This window comes from Ooceraea biroi, chromosome 7, assembly GCF_003672135.1.
Source record: "Ooceraea biroi isolate clonal line C1 chromosome 7, Obir_v5.4, whole genome shotgun sequence".
In the NCBI taxonomy this organism is placed as follows: Eukaryota; Metazoa; Arthropoda; class Insecta; order Hymenoptera; family Formicidae; genus Ooceraea; species Ooceraea biroi.
Window position 1 is genome coordinate 7,984,086 of NC_039512.1, and position 16,966 is coordinate 8,001,051.

Sequence of the window (16,966 nt, forward strand, 5' to 3'; positions counted from 1 at the left end):
CTTGTACACAAAATTCGGCCCTTCGAACAATGTCGCGCGTTGCACGGTGCGCCATATTGGGCCGAATTTTGTGTACAAGCAGGAGGAAGGCATTTTGAGCAACTTTTACATTAAAGATCATTAATAACGAGAGTGATAAATAACGAGAGTGGATTAGGCCTACCGGGGAAGCCACTATAAAAAAAACGCACCAAGCTATCTACCGCAAGGTGGTGTGGAAAAGATAGCACATCATCTTGCTGTCACCGAAAGGACACTTTTTTCGGCGCAGTATTATGTCATGCATCGCTTGCCGCTCGCCGTTCGCCGCTCGCCCCTCACCGCTCACCGCTCGCCGCCGCGTTACTCCGCCTCTCGCTATCGGACGCGTCCGTCGTCGCTAGGAGATCTAAGAAGTAAATACCTACTGAGTCCGGCCTCTCGCAGTCTCGCTTCTCGCGCTCTTATATGTTAATATTAATCGGTTAATAACTCGGTTATTATTGCGAATTTTAGAAAATGATATACGACTTTTCTTTTCAGTTGGACCCAATCTACCACCCTCTTTCGGGATAGAAGTTACTTATCGGACACCCTGTATATAAGACGCAGAACGCGACTCACAGGGTGCAGACGCACAAGGTGACGTTTCATGGCACGCAATGAGTTGAACCAATTTCAAGGACTTGGCTGCTGGCCATCGTGGAGAGCGGTTGATCTTCGCAACGAGTTTAACCGGTTTTGATCTGCGATTTAGCTTTCTTTGATAGTGTAAGATTCTTAGCTGAGCGGTAAGGCCAATGACATATATAAATAGACCAAGCATTCCCTCAAAAACGTGAAAGCGGAAGTTGGCAGCGAGACTGAAGGACAGAGCTACTTTGCGTCTACTGCTCTCTCACTTCGATGTACGATGTAGAGTGAGAGAGCAGTAGACGCAAAGTAGCTCTGTCCTTCAGTCTCGCTGCCAACTTCCGGTGAGGGTCTGCTGTAGAGAGAATGCTTGGTCTATTTATATATGTCGTTGGGTAAGACACTTAAGTGTCTTATTTGAAATCTCCTACTCAATCTGATCCACGTAATTATTTGTACCAGTAACCGCTCAGCTAAGAATTTTACACTATCAAAGAAAGCTAAATCGCAGATCAAAACCGGTTAAGCTCGTTGCGAAGATCAACCGCTCTCCACGATGGCCGGCAGCCAAGTCCTTGAAATTGGATCAACTCGTTGCGTGCCATGAAACGTCACCTTGTGCGTCTGCACCCTGTGAGTCGCGTTCTGCGTCTTATATAGATAGGGTTTAATACACGCGCACCTTCAGACGCAGGTGCACGATTTTTAAAAATCACACTGAGAAAAATTTTCATCGGATAAACCGATTAAATAGTTTTCCGATTGTTAATTTTGTTTTCCGATTACTTTCATCGGATATGTCCGATCATTTCCTTTGTCTTTCATACACTTTAATCGGATATATCCGTTTGTTACTACGCGATTGGATTATCCGATTAAATAGGCCATGATATTTCTTTCAGTGCATGCATCAATATGTATCACTCATCAATAGTCACACACTTATAGACGTCTTGAAACAGCGGACACATGACTGTGCAATATTCTAACAGTGAAGTATCGCCGCTGGAATGATTGGTAGTTTAGATTCAGAGATGAACGAGGAAAGCACTTCAGGAAGCTAACGTGTCGCACGATCTCCATTCTTAAACGACGACGCGCAGAACGTTGTTAAGCGTTTATGTGACTGACTAATAAAAATTGTGCAGAAGGACTAGTGTTACCTATTTTTGCTATTCGACCATCCGGAAGCTGTCTCCAGCTGAACTGACGAGCACACCGTTAACAATAAACCGACTTATTAACAAACAATGGTGAAACAAATGGTAGCTTACGTTAGCACATTAGTATTGCTGCTAATAACGGATTCGTACAGTTTTGTACAGTTTGAGCATACCTGTTCTGCGCTGAAACAATGTACATCAAATACGGAAAATTATTTTGACAAGTGGGCAGATCCAAAAGACACCTCAGAAATTAATTATTATAACGAACATCATTCTATACATCAGGAAGTATTTTATCCTATCAATTTACCATTATTACCCATACTTTTTGCTCGGTCAGAATATCTGCCAAATGGACAATGCAAGGAAGATTCACGACTGTTCTTCAACGAGTTACGAAATGAAACTTTGTGGGCCATGCAAAGTAAGTATGTCTGAAATATAATATCAAAGTTTGCAAGAATATATAGTTATTAATAATATCAAAATATAGTCTTTCATAAAATTTCGGAGACAGATCTTTATCAGGGCAAATTGTTTAAGCATTTTTATAATATAACGTTTATACTAAAAATATTCGAGATATTTAAGCGTTTCGTGAAACTTTACATTTTTAGTGTTCGATTCTTCATCAAAATATCCGGATGGGATATTGTACGGTAATACGAGGCATTTAGGTAATTTTGATGAATGTTACAATTTGCAAGTTGATGTTAGAGAAAATAGCGGCAACGATAAAATTACTGGTAGATATTGTTTAATCGATCTTCAGTATCAAAGGAAAAATGCATCAGTGTCTCGTAACATTGTTCGTAAGCCATTTATATCAGATTTCGATCCAAAAGGAACTTTCTGGGATGCGATAGAGGTATATGTTAGCATGTGTGTGTGTGAACTATCTACCTAATATAATTTTGATAGGTATTGCAAATATATAGGTAACTGAAACAAGTTTTCATTTTGTTTGATACAATTGTGTAATGATATATATAGGAAAGAGGAAATCCTTATCGCATTCGTCGATATTTCCTGCAATTAGCTCTTTGCGTACCATCAGCTTGTAGTGCAGAAGACGTGGAAACAGTGTTAAAGAGCTCTATAGAAACGATCAATAAGAACAATAACATTGAGATACAGATAACAGTTGACAAAAATTTTTGCCAAGCGGCTGTAGACGCACCTAATTCTGTTGCTGGAGCAATAATTTATTGGTAATACTGATATTAATAAAAAGTTTAAACAAACAGAATGCACTCAGACATTATATTAATTGTTCACAGCTTTTACGTTATATTTGACAATACCCGTAATCTTCGAATAAAAAATATTTTAAAAATTGAAGGATAATTTACTAAAAAAATGTAATCAAAAAATATTCTAATTCAGTTGCTGTGCATAAATAATCTTAATTTTGAAATTTATAAATGTGGAAATGTACAGTTGTGCTAAATTTTATCACAATTTATATAATTTGTATTCTATGAAATTCTTACTTATCAAGAGACACGGTAGAGTCTCGCGTCAAGTGTACGCACAGCGAGACCGACCGTGTGTCTTTACGCGAAGCGACGTTTTCAGAGTACATGTATACGGCGCTCTAATACCTTCGGATAATTTCTTTTTAGCATTTTAATGTTGAGCTTGCTGATTTTCATAATTGTTGCAACTTGGTTTGACAATGAATTGAAAAGTAATGAATCAAGTATATCAGGATTTCGAAAGACTATACTTTGCTTCTCAGCTTGGAGAAATTGGAAAAATATTTTCCAACCTAATTACTTTCATCCAGGGATGGATAGCACACATCTGTTGCGATTTATCTTGAATGTTCTCGTAATAAATGTACATTTTACGATTCAATACCTTTTTAATCCAACAAATAATTTCTTCGATCTTGAAAAAGTAAGTGTTTTGTAATTTTCTATATAATATACATAACAATATAGACATTTCTAAAATTTAATAATAGTTTTATGTTATTAATGCACTACATTTTATTATTAACTTGTGTCTGTGCTCTATGGCATATTAGCTGAAACATTCTTGAAGCAATTGCATGTAATATTTTATGACATCCAAAATTGTGATTCTCAAATGACGAAGTCGATGTCATTTTTAATTGTACAATTAGAATTAAGTAATTGTACATTTGTAATTGATACAAATAGAAAGTTGCAATAATACGCACCTTTCTGTCGATTTTCATCGACTTTTAATGTATAAGAATCAGTTGTAAAAAAATTCAACAAATAATATAAAATAATTGATTATTATTATTCATATGTTTAATAGTAGTCTTTGTAGGTAATGTTCCATTAACTCAATACCAACCCGTTTACCAAGATTGTTAGATACAACTGTTATTAAAGGTTTTTGCGACATTTATCCAACAGTCCAGTCTCTCTTTGGCATCAATATTGTCAGTTCTTTTATTTTCAAATGTCTTTTTTCCACTTTTGTTTTCCGTTGTATTAATTCAATAATGGACATTTTGTATTATTATTCTACAAGTAGTATGCGATACAAAAGTCGCTGAAATTTATATACACATTTGTATGCATGATATTTCAACGTTTAACTTGTTTTGTTCTCCCACTTTTCGTTAATGATTAGTTGATCATAATCTATGTTTTAAAGGAAGAAATATTTTTTACACATTCTCCGTATAGTACTGTAGGTTTAAGTAACCTACAGTTTAAAAAGAACTATACCACGAGAAATGTTTAACTATAGCGTTCCATTGAACATCTATTATGTTAAACTCGGTTTTAACACAAAGTTGTTTAACAGAGCCTTAGCATGCTAATAATACATTTTTAAAACTTATTTAAAACATATAAAGTTTAAATACTTATCTACTTATCATAAATTTTTGGAACATATTTTTAACTCATTCTAGAATATGTTTTGTAGTTTATACTCAAGCCAATAGCTATTTTCTATGCAAAAGGATTTGTGATGACAGATATATTCCTTGGTATATCTGCTGTTTTAGTCACATATCAGTTACTAAAGAACCTAGATCGACAGAAACGACTCAATTTTTTCACCAACATTCTATCTAGATATTTCAGGTAAACATGACAGCAATTTTATTGTTTTATTTGATTTCGCTGTGTAAAAGTATGTGTGCGCGTGTATTTATACATATGTATATATAATGTATACCCAGTCAGCATCGTTGAGAACATGAGTTCTTTAAGTTGTCATTCTAAGAGACATCTTTGAAACGAGCTCTTTATGTTGTCTATTTGTAGAGATGTCTAATAAGAGAACTCGCACTGTTATCCTTAGAAAGAAATATAAAAGATGTCATGGAAACGAGATCATAATGTGTTCTCAGTATAGTCGATAACCTCGGTCATTCCGAAGGGGACAGTCGTCAGGTGCACAACGATTGTCCCGAGTTTCTTTTTTCAATTTGTTATTTAACTTGTTATTTCGTATTTCATTCACTTTTGCAATTGGCCGTATCGAACCTGAAAGGGATTGGGTGCCATTAAACACTACGAAGAAGAAGAAGAAGATAACCTCGGTATATTAGCTAGATTTTATAACCTGCAAAACTGTTATTGTGAATGTCAGAATGTCTTTCCGCAAAGATTTTAAAAGCCTGTCAGCAAGTCAAAAAAACAGAAGACTCCGTAAAGTTTGTGAGTTGCATAATTGCATGCAACTCAAAGTGAAAATATTGAAGTTGCTCAAAGTGAAAATATTAAAAATAACCTATGTGCAAGCACATCCTGTTATATGAGGGGCTCGCCAGGCGGCGCCTCAGACGTGCGTGCGCGACCAGGAAGTTACGAGGCGTACACGTGATAATAAAGTACAATATCGATAATGTATATACGTGTCCTTATATCAATCACCAAACACCATAACATGGCGCAGTCGGTGTAACCCACGTGCAAATTTATTAGTCATAACCACATTATAGCACGACCGGCAGAAATCGTGTGGACAAGAAAAGCGGGAGGTTAGAAACGGAGAGATAACGTGATTCAAAATGGAATCACTACAGCAACCAAAAAACATAAGCATATTAGATGAGTATCCCGAATTGTTTTCGGGCATAGGTAAGATTAAATATAAACCTTATAAATTTCAGTTGAAGGAAAATTATAAAGCGGTAGCAGTTCCATGCCGTAAAGTACCTTTTCAAACAAGGAAGGCTTTAAAAAAAGAAATAGCTAAGATGGTGAAAGATAAGATTATTACAAAGGTAACAGAACCTACGGAATTTGTTTATGTTTAGATCCGCAAAATTTGAACGAAGCATTGATACGAGAACAATTTCAATTGCCTACTTTTGAGAAAATAACGACGGACATGGCAGGTTCAACGTGCTTTTCAGTGCTCGACGCTAATAAGGGATTTTGGCAAGTTTTGGTAGATCAATCGGCATCATTTTTAACGACTTTTGCAACTCCATTTGGGAGATATCGATTTTTGCGATTACCGTTTGGGTTAAGTGTTGCTCCAGAAATATTTCAACGTATATTTTCAGAAATTTTTGAAGATATTGAGGGCGTTAAAATTTATATGGATGATATAATTGTATTTGCTAAAAGCGTAAAAGAACATGATATGATTTTACAACGTGTTTTGCAACGAGCTAAGGATATGGGGATTAAGTTTAACAAAGAAAAATGTAAATTTAGAGTTAAACAAGTAAAGTATGTTGGTCATATATTGTCACAGGATGGCATAAGTGTTGATACAAATAAAGTTGAGGCCATTCGATAAATACCAGTTCCAAAAAATGTTAAAGAATTGAGTCGGTTTTTGGGCATGGTTACGTATGTAGCCAAATTTATACCCAACTTATCTAATTTAACAGTTAATTTACGAGCATTATTAAAAAAAGATGTGATTTGGGAATGAACTCAAATACATGAAATTGAATTTCATAACCTGAAACGGGTATTGTCGAATAGCCCAGTATTGCAATTTTATGATGAAAATAAGCCATTAACACTGTCGGTAGACAGTTCTAAGGATGGTATGGGGGCTGTATTACTTTAAGAAGGTGCTCCAGTGGCCTATACATCAAAATCGTTAACAGACACTCAGCAGTGTTATGCACAAATTGAAAAAGAAATGTTAGCGATCGTATTTGGATGCCAACGGTTCCATCAGTATTTATATGGTAAACAATTTGTGGTTGAATCGGATCATAGGCCACTGGAAACAATTTTTAAAAAACCGTTAATGCAGTGTCCATTGCGTTTGCAGCGTTTGCGGATTAGCTTACAGGCGTATGATTTTATAGTTAAATTTAAGCCCGGAGCGCAAATGTTTTTGGCTGATACCTTATCACGAGCTAGTTATGATGATAAAAATTTTCATGTTAATGAATCGAATATTGAAGCTCACGTTTTACTTATTTCGTATAATAAAATATCACCAAAACGATTTGATACATTGAAACAGGAAACATTGAAAGATGTAGAATTACAAGACCTTGCGAAGACAATACGGGACGGCTGACCCAATTATAAACAACAAGTACAGGGCGTGGCCCGATTATATTGGCATTGTAGAGATGAGTTGTTTTTATGGAAGGATGTTATTTTTAGAGTGGATAGAGTAGTAGTGCCAAGATCCATGAAGAAAGACATATTGAGTAAACTTCATTATAACCACATGGGGATTGAAAAAACAATTCTTAGAGCACAGGGACATGTTTATTGGCCATTTATTAATAAAGAAATTGAGGATTTAGTTCGTAATTGTCCCGCTTGTTTGACATATCAGAATAGTAATCAGAAAGAAACGTTAGTGAATAGAAAAAGTCCTAATAGACCTTGGCAAACCGTTGCGGCTGATTTATTTCAGTTTGAAAATAAGAATTATTTATTGTTAGTGGATGCGTATTCTAGATATCCAGAAGTTTGTTATTTAAATCAGGATACTACTCATGATAAAATTATTCATCAGGTTAAATCGATATTTGCGAGACATGGAAAGCCAGATATTTTTTAATCCGGTAACGATGTGCAATTTGTTAATAAGAATTTTCAAAATTTTTTGTTGGAATGGGAAATTACCCACATTACAAGTACACCAAGATATCCTCAATCTACTGGATTTATCGAGAGACATGTGCAGACAATAAAGAAATTGTTAAAAAAGCATTATATGACAACAAAGACATGTACATATCGTTGTTGGAATATAGAAATACTCCTATCGGTAGAAATTTACCAACACCGGCGAAATTGTTATTTGGGCGACGACTTAATACGTTTATCCCATCGAAAGAACAATTTGTAAAAGCGAAAGGTAGCAGTAAGAAAACCTTTGACATATGTAAAAATGTTAAATTGAAACAGAAGAAGTATTATGATAAAACAGCGAAAAATTTGCCTCCATTAGTTGTGGGTGATAATGTAATGGTACAGTTAAAAGAGAAAGATGTGTGGGAACCGGCTAAAGTTATTCGAATTGATGTGAACAGACCTAGGGCGTATTTGGCGCAATTAAAAAGGGATGGCAAAGTATTTGTTAGAAATAGAAGATTTTTAAAAAAGGTTGGGGTTGATAGATTTGAAAATAAGACAGGGTTGGATGAGGAGTTGGAGAAAATGATTTATGTGCAATTACGTGTTAATGAAAGGAATAATTCACACTGCAGTGAAGAAAAGACAGTAGATTTAAGTAGACAATCGGAGTTAGTTGACCAAAAATATGAATCAGTCACGAATAAAATAGATAACAAGGATAATGGAAAGGAAGAACAGATTACTGATTTTAAAACCGTTAAAACTAGATACGGTAGGACAGTGTCAAGACCGAAATATCTTCAACAGTATGTACAATAATTAAGTTTTTTTTTGTTGTTTAGAGATAAGTATCCCAGGCAGCACATGTTAGCCTAATATATGTTTCTTAGACGTATCTAATGTCTAAGAAGCATAAAGTACTATTTGAGAAACCGTTTCTAGACCTAAATTTCAAAAACGTATTTTTCACGTTTCCACAAAAACGAAAAATTTATTTTATTAAATTGATTCGAAATTATATAATTAATATAGAAAGAATAAATTCTTAAGTTCTTCTTAATTTGTGAGTATTAATTATTTCTTTTTAATTTGTGAATATTAATTAGTTTACATCGTTTCAATGTACTCGATTATGGAACAAGAGACAAAAATCAACACATGTGTGTGTGTGTGTGTGTGCGCGCGCGCGCGCGCGCGCGTGCGCTTAAGTATACATAATTTTACACTTTTGAAATGCAGAGATTAATTTCAATAATTATATGAATTTTATCTTGGCAAATTTCAAAAAGTGTTGGATATATGGAGATTTTGTTTGTTATAATTACGTAAAAGCTATTTAAAAAATTTTTTCATTGAAAATGATTTATGTATCATACGTCCTTTTATGTGATTATTATATGTCATGTCCATTTATGTGATGTGATGATTCTTTTGTAAGTGAAACAAAAAAAGTTGTACCTATTTTATTTTTAAATTAATGGTTTTATTTATACATTTACATTTCGCGGAAAAATAACATAATTATTGCGCGCGCCGGCATCGAGCGCGCGTTCGCATGATCGATAGACAAGAGATAGAAAAGGCTATATATTGTTTTCTTCTACGCTAAACATTCGAACGTCGAAGCATCGGCCTGTGATTGTCGAGCGCAGTGGAACGCATATGTTTGTACACGTTCGTGTATTATGTAGTCGGGTTTTCTTTTGTGTGTGCCTAGGCTATCTTGCGAGTATCGGCGCTTTGGTTAATTGAATTATTAACCTTATTTCCCATTATTGCCTTAAACGGAAAGCTGTTCTGTTCCGCAAAAAGAAGAAGAGTTAGGCTCGGGCTCGATTTCATCATCATCATCTCTCTCTCTCTCTCTCTACAGAAGGTGCGAAAAGCCAGTTTATTAAGGTAAGCATTGTGTACTGATTTATTAATATATTCTAATTACATGATTGAGAATTTATTACCTAATTAAGAAATTTATTTATTGAAACAAGTTATCTCGACATGAATATTCTTAACCTATAAATATTGTTACGTGTTCGGGCAGACTTCGGACATAACAATATCATATGATATTGTAAAGAAAACAAGACAAATTAAATAAAGCAGATAAATTGTTTTAATAAATAAAATTCTTAATAGATAATAAATATGCACTATATCAAAATATAAGACGTGTACACCTTCGTCAAAAACAATTTCTTCTCTATCATGTTTATTTCCAAGACGTTCATCTCCAAGACGTTCACCTTGTAATATTGTACTAAGTTCGAAAAGTTCCTCATCAAGAGGAACTGAGTCTTCACAGCGCTTACATGACATTCCATTAAATACTTCACTTAGGCACTCATCAGATACGGTTTTGACAGGATTTTTTTATATTTAAAAAATCATAATAGCACCGATTAGCATCGATTGCGAACAAACTAAGTTAGATTTTGTTATTTTTTCAATACTTTTATTTGTCTAAACGTTACATGTTCTTTTCAGATTTGTTTCGTGTTATTATTACAAAATTAGGAGCATTAGAAAACTCAAAGAAATACTTCTTCCAATGGTGAAGCAACTTATAGTACACTTCCGACTATCGAAAGTATCTCATATGGAAGGTGTTCCCAAACTTCCAGTTGACAGTGATGAAAATTTGGAAGAATTCGAAAGGTTTTTGGATACTAATACAAATTTTGAGTACATGGTAATTGTTATTTCTGTTGTCCTCTTTATTTGATCTATTCATCAGTGTCAAATAGTGTTAAAGTTAAACTTTATGTTTCGAACACTGAAATTCTAACACTACAATTTGAAATTCTTTCTTTTGTATTGTGATTATCTTTTTTTATTGCTTTATGTTTTTCATATAAAACTAACACATTAATTATCATCGTTGTTTGATAGGTTAATACTTTAAGCATATCAGGTGGCACAACTGTTTCTCAAATCAGTAGAAGGACTCTGGAAAAAATAATTACAAATAATTATGCTTTAAATTTTAACGGCAGGAAGAACACCGAAGAAATCTTTCAAGATTCTTAAAATAAAGGACTTAGTCATAGGTTTGTCTTGTTTTTTCTTCTTTTATACCAAATTTTATATAAATACTAATCATGATAGACAATACATACGATATTACATATGTTAATTTCTTATTGATGTTTACATATAAGTTTTGCGCTGAAAAATTATTTTCTGATTAAAGTTTCTTCCAAAAACTTCATTATTATTGAATCATAATTTCACATGTTTATTGTTGTATCGTCTTAATTTTTAATATTGATCAACATTTATCACATTTCATATATGGTATTTGATCATATGTAAATTTATCTCTTTTTTTTAAGCTATTGTCAAGGTTATTGAACCAAATGCTGCAATATATGATATAGAAAAGTCCATAAAAGATTGGCTCAAATTAGCACCTCTTCGTGTAACCTTAGCCGATTCCAGGGCATTGAAGACAAATTCAAGAAAAGTATAATTTCTCATCGTTTCAGTTTCGATATTAATGTTTATTTTGTATTTACATATTTCTATCCATTCCATTTCAAGAATTTGAGATTTATTATTTAGTAATTTGCAGGACAATTAGGAATATGTATTATCATAGTATTCTGCAATGTACTCGCACTCGCCACTGAAACGTGTTCTCATTGAAGCATTAAAATAAGTATATATCTCTTTACCACCTAATAATGTATCGCAAAGATGACCGATAGTATAAAAGCACTGTTAATTGTTTTGTTATAATGTTATGCGTAATACAATTATGTAATTAAAAATTAAAACCAAAATCGATAAAAACTTTTAGTTTAAAAACTTACATTTAAAACTTAAATTTAAAACTTAGTACATATATGTATACGCAATGTGCAATATTATATACTTTTACATATTTTTAGTTGGCGATGTTCTTGATACTTTGACGGTGGTAAAAAGATATAACAAAAATTATATACTTTAATACCATAAATTATCAGTAACAGTTTAGCATTTTATTTTATAATGTTTCAGTTTTATATTATGTATTAGTTTAATATTACATTAACATTTAGTTTATTTTGTAGCTTGTGTATGTAATGCTTTTACAACTTTTATATGCGTTAATTTATTTTATTTTAACGTTGTTATTTACTCTTTAAACATTAAGTATCACATTTATTCTCATTTATAATACTAAAAACATCGTACTTTTAAGTTGTACCAACATTTTCCTTATAAAACATATACAAAAAAAACCTGAAGTTTTAGTACAAATGTACAATTCTAAATTGTGTTGTATTTCTAAAATATATTATTTATAATTATGTTCTGCAAATGTTATCAAAAACAGAATATGAAGTTCACATATATATACAGGGTGGTCCTGAAATTTTACATGTATATATATATGTAAATATAAAAATATAACTTTTAATAAAAAGTGTAGTTGAATGTTTAATCTCTATATGCGCGCGTTCGGAGGGGAACCTCTTTGGTCGCTCTTATTTTATCGTCATTGTGTGTGTGTGTGTTTGTGCGCGCGTGCGTGTGTGTGTAGAATGATTGTAAAGCGAAATCTCAAAGAAAGCGTCTTCTTTGATATAGTATATAAGGTGTAATTTTCTATATTACCAATACCAATTTCAAAAATCGTTTAAAATACTTTTATATATCAAAGTTTTATTTATATGATAAAGCATAAAAAGATATACGTTCAGCTTTCCAAATGATTTTTGTACACTAAAAAACAAAGTGACAAATGTTGTTTCTTAATTTGCCAAAGAAATTTTATATGAAGCATCATTGATAAATTTTCAAGCAATATTTGTCATTATTATTAATTGCACAAAGAGTATATTTAGAAAGCATAATATATCAGTATCTCAGAGGTAGACAGTGTTAAGTCACATTTTTTGCAAAAACAAAATTTTTATATTTTATGAATGAGGTTGTTAAGGAAATGTTAAGTTAATTCATAAAATATAAAAGTCTAGTTTTTTTACAAAAATGTGACTTAACACTGATCTATCTTTGAGGCATTGATATATAGAATTGATACTTTTCTGACGGTTTCTGAAACGTTTATTTTCCCGAAAAGGAAACGTTTCTCCTAACGTTTTTTTGGTGGACATTTTTCTCCTAAATAAACGTTTCAATAAAATGGTTATGAAACGTTACGGCAAAACGTTTATGAAACGGTTTTGAAACCAATGTGTGCTGCCTGGGATATAAGATAAAATAAGTTTTTATAACATGGTAACAATTGCGAGTTGTAATTACGTAAATTTTATGTTTATTTTTTCATATTATGTCATGTTACATGTAAGTTAAAGGAAGGAGATGTTATATGAGGGGGTCGCCAGGCGGCGCCTCAGACGTGCGTGCGCGACCAGGGAGTTACGAGGCGTACACGTGATAATAAAGTACAATATCGATAACGTATATACGTGTCCTTATATCAATCACCAAACACTATAACACATCCAGAAACACAAATCAGACTCGGCAAGAAAAATATAATGTGTGTTCCAATGTTATTGATTCTGATATGGAATCATCAGAGTCGGATAATGATAATGGAGAAAATTGTGATGTAAATATTCTAAGACGCCAGGAAAGTATTAACTTTAACGAGCAATTAAGTCAATGGATATGTGAAACAACATTATTAATATTAAACATTTTTTTCAGGAACAGTCATCGCTATAAAGGATACAAATATTTCATCACATGCTATTCAGACTGTGATAAAAGTTGGTTGCAACACGCTGATGACAGAATAAATCAAGCTGCAAAACGGCATGAGAAAGAAAAATAACATGTTCTAAAACTTATTATGAACGTTTAAAAAATATTTTCATAGTTCTCTATTGCAGTAAATACTATAATATGTTTGTAATGTAAATTGCAAAAGTTTTCGTTTCAGAAAAAGCAAAAGGTTTCATTTTTCTCATATTACAATATACTCAATTGTTTTTCGTATAGAGAACTAAACCTTTATATTCAGACTGTGAGAACATAGTGCAAAAAAGAAACCAAATAACTTTTTGATTCTAAACTGTTTTTATATTTTAATGTTATTGCGCTATATATGATACATTCTTTTTATACACAATGTTAATACATACATTAGAAACATAAGTTTCTTTTAGATATATTGCATAAATGTTTTTTATTTTTAAGAAAAAAAAATAATTATACGTTATATCCTACACTTATTTTATAGAAAATATTCCACAGAAATAATTAATAACAGCTAGGGCAGCGATCACTTAACTGTTCCGCTAAAGAAGAAACGCGAAAAGTGTCATTGATAAATTCCATATATATCAATGAAACTTATCACGTTTCCTCTCTAAGAGAACAGTTAAGTGATCGCTGCCCTAGCTGTTATTAATAACATTATTTCGGTCACTGTCCACCTAATATAAAGGCTTTTGTGACATCTATTAGATGTCACTTTAAAGAGCTTTTTGCGACATCATTTCTATGATGTCTTCATTTCCTCTAAAATCGACGCATTGGGCAACATTATGATATCATTATGATATCTTTTTGATGGTATTGTAAGACATCATACTCTCAAATATGACCTCTTTAAGAGCTCATTATGTTACCGTTTTGCTGGCTGGGTATACATAGAATACATCGTATTTCACAACCTTACATTTTTAAATTATTATATAAAATACTTCACATTACAACACTTTGTGTTTTATATATGTTGACAGATTAACGCCGTCTTACATGACAGTAATCTTTTTTCATGCTTGGGTCTTGCCACTTCTCGGTTCGGGACCTTTTTGGAAGTATGAAATCGAGCAAGAGAGCACACGATGTGCCACTAATTGGTGGACTAATCTGTTATACATCAATAATTATGTAAAATCGACAGAAATTGTAAGGAATATGTGTTTAAATTAGTTAATGTATTATTATATGCGAAATAATTGTTAAAGTTATTTATACACATATATCTATATTGTGTTCATCTATTTTAGTGTATGTTTCAATCATGGTATTTATCTGTCAATTTTCAATTTTTCATTCTTAATCAATTTATAATTTACGCATTCTGGCGCATGTCGCGTAAAATCGGATATTTTTTCCTCGGAACGCTAACGTTTGCTAGTTGCTTGATACCATTTATTGCAGCATATTTTTATGGTGCAGTACCTGTCTTGATGATACTACAGTAAGTTATTATGTCATATTTATTAGTTTCACATTAAGTTATGCAGTGTTTTAATATGAAACATATTTTTTACACGTTTTATTTAGAGACAGAATGTATACTACATCTGTATGCAGCAAATGCTAAATATATAGTTATTTTCTGCAAAATATTGAGTCACTTTAACTTTTTCAGGGCGCATAAGCTAGAAGATGTACCTTATTATTTACAATATTACATAAAAACACATATGCGTGCACCTGGAAATCTCATTGGTGTAATCGCTGGTGCAATACTTTATGATCATGGAAGAATAAAATGGCGACTGTCAAAAGTACTTGCATTGTTCTGGTATTTACTATATGTTTTCAACTCAGTCAACATGTGGAAACCTATAGCACTTTATATTTTGCAGTTCTGGTCACACATACTGGTGGTACCATTGCCATTGATTGTACTCGGTGCTTTTTACCTGTGGTCACGCAAAATTTTTATACCATATGGTAATTGGTCAATTTTTGAAAATGCATTTTATGCATTTTGGTTTAGATTGATACCAGCATTGTGTATCTGCACAATGATAGTTGTATTATCTACTGGTAGTCAATTAGGTATGATATACTAAACTGAATCAATAAGTAATGATTAAGATGTTGCGTAATTATTCAATTTAATCATACCAGATTCAGAGTAAAGAAAAAAAGTAATTGTGAATCAATTTATCAAAATAATAGTGAATTTACTTTAATTAAAAACCAAGAAAGGAAAATCTATTTTGTGTTCTTAAAAGTAAATGTGCATTCCTTGTGTAAATGCTTATGTTACAAGTGTTTCTCAAGTTATATATTTATGCCAAGATGTTCTTCTTTTTCATTCTACAATATGTGCATTTTCTCTCTGACAGAATTTTACCAAAATATTTTTACTCCTCGCTGGGTTCAACCATTGGCAGTACTGTCTTACGGATCCTACCTCGTAACTGATACATTCAACGCTTATCACAGTGGACAAACCAGAAGTGCCAAATCGTTTTCCTGTTTTAATGTAGTATGTATATGGCAAATTGTCTTACATGATTGTTTGTCACATTACATATTAATTGTATTCTTTTTGCAATATCTTTACATAATCTTACAAAAGCTGTATTTATTTGTGATTGAATTTGTTTCTTTTTGACTAGATATGGGAAACTATGCCGATTTTAATTACATCTTTTGCAGTCTCTTTTTTCATCACGATATGCATCGAGATGCCATTTAGACAATTGGCAAAACAGTTCTAATCTTCGAAGAAACAATAATACTATATAACAAATATTAATAAAAGTTGCCCATTCTTGTATTTTATATTTGATTGCCATGACCCACCTAAATTTGTATAATCTCAGCAAACACAAAGTAACAAGTAATATACATGTTAGTTATAATTTCCCTCTCATTGATATAAATACCACATAACATACGTGTTATGTAACAATTACATTGTTCAGTGGGAAATTATAACTAACATGTGTATTACCTGTTATTACCTGTTACTTTGTGTTTGTTGGGATAGAATAGTATAAGAACGAATGCAATAATATCTGAAAATCTTTGCGGCATAACAATATTAATTACGTTATTTTCACGAACCCACAAAAATGTCCCTCTTCGATTTTGTCATAATATATGTTGTAATGTACATGAAAGTAATGGAGACATATTTTTGTTTCTATAAGTGATCATACTCATTTGTGTAGGAGATAAAATACCACTTTGACAAACATTATTATGGTTTAATAATTATTCAGAAAAAAATAATTTCTTCAATAACTGGAATTTTTAATTCATGATAATAGCATCAGTATAACCATAGATAATACAATGATTTATTATACTACAAGACGAGATATGTACGTTCTTGTAAAATCGTACTTTCAGCAAGCAGCTTCGGAAGTTTATGAAGTTCTTTATTGAGCGGTAAGTAATTGGTTTATCTATAATTATATACATTGTCTTTCGCGTATAATAGTTATTGTTTTTGCTGCTAATAACTGTTAT

The 16,966-nt window shown here is 32.3% G+C and overlaps 2 protein-coding genes across 2 annotated transcripts; both read left to right on the top strand.

Moving 5' to 3' along the window:
* The first annotated feature begins 1,592 nt into the window (after window positions 1-1,592).
* LOC105282425 (nose resistant to fluoxetine protein 6) lies at window positions 1,593-16,268 on the top strand. Its single transcript, XM_026971073.1, has 11 exons — window positions 1,593-2,202; window positions 2,396-2,646; window positions 2,772-2,989; window positions 3,404-3,680; window positions 4,692-4,852; window positions 14,485-14,653; window positions 14,755-14,948; window positions 15,123-15,261; window positions 15,343-15,538; window positions 15,832-15,974; window positions 16,108-16,268. The coding sequence occupies exons 1-11, from the start codon at window positions 1,863-1,865 to the stop codon at window positions 16,207-16,209; spliced, it is 2,190 nt and encodes a 729-aa protein (XP_026826874.1). The 5' UTR covers window positions 1,593-1,862; the 3' UTR covers window positions 16,210-16,268.
* Window positions 4,867-12,078, top strand: LOC105282423. Its single transcript, XM_026971074.1, has 5 exons — window positions 4,867-6,000; window positions 9,501-9,682; window positions 10,268-10,472; window positions 10,673-10,830; window positions 11,116-12,078. The coding sequence occupies exons 1-4, from the start codon at window positions 5,785-5,787 to the stop codon at window positions 10,808-10,810; spliced, it is 741 nt and encodes a 246-aa protein (XP_026826875.1). The 5' UTR covers window positions 4,867-5,784; the 3' UTR covers window positions 10,811-10,830; window positions 11,116-12,078.
* Window positions 16,269-16,966: the final 698 nt, after the last annotated feature.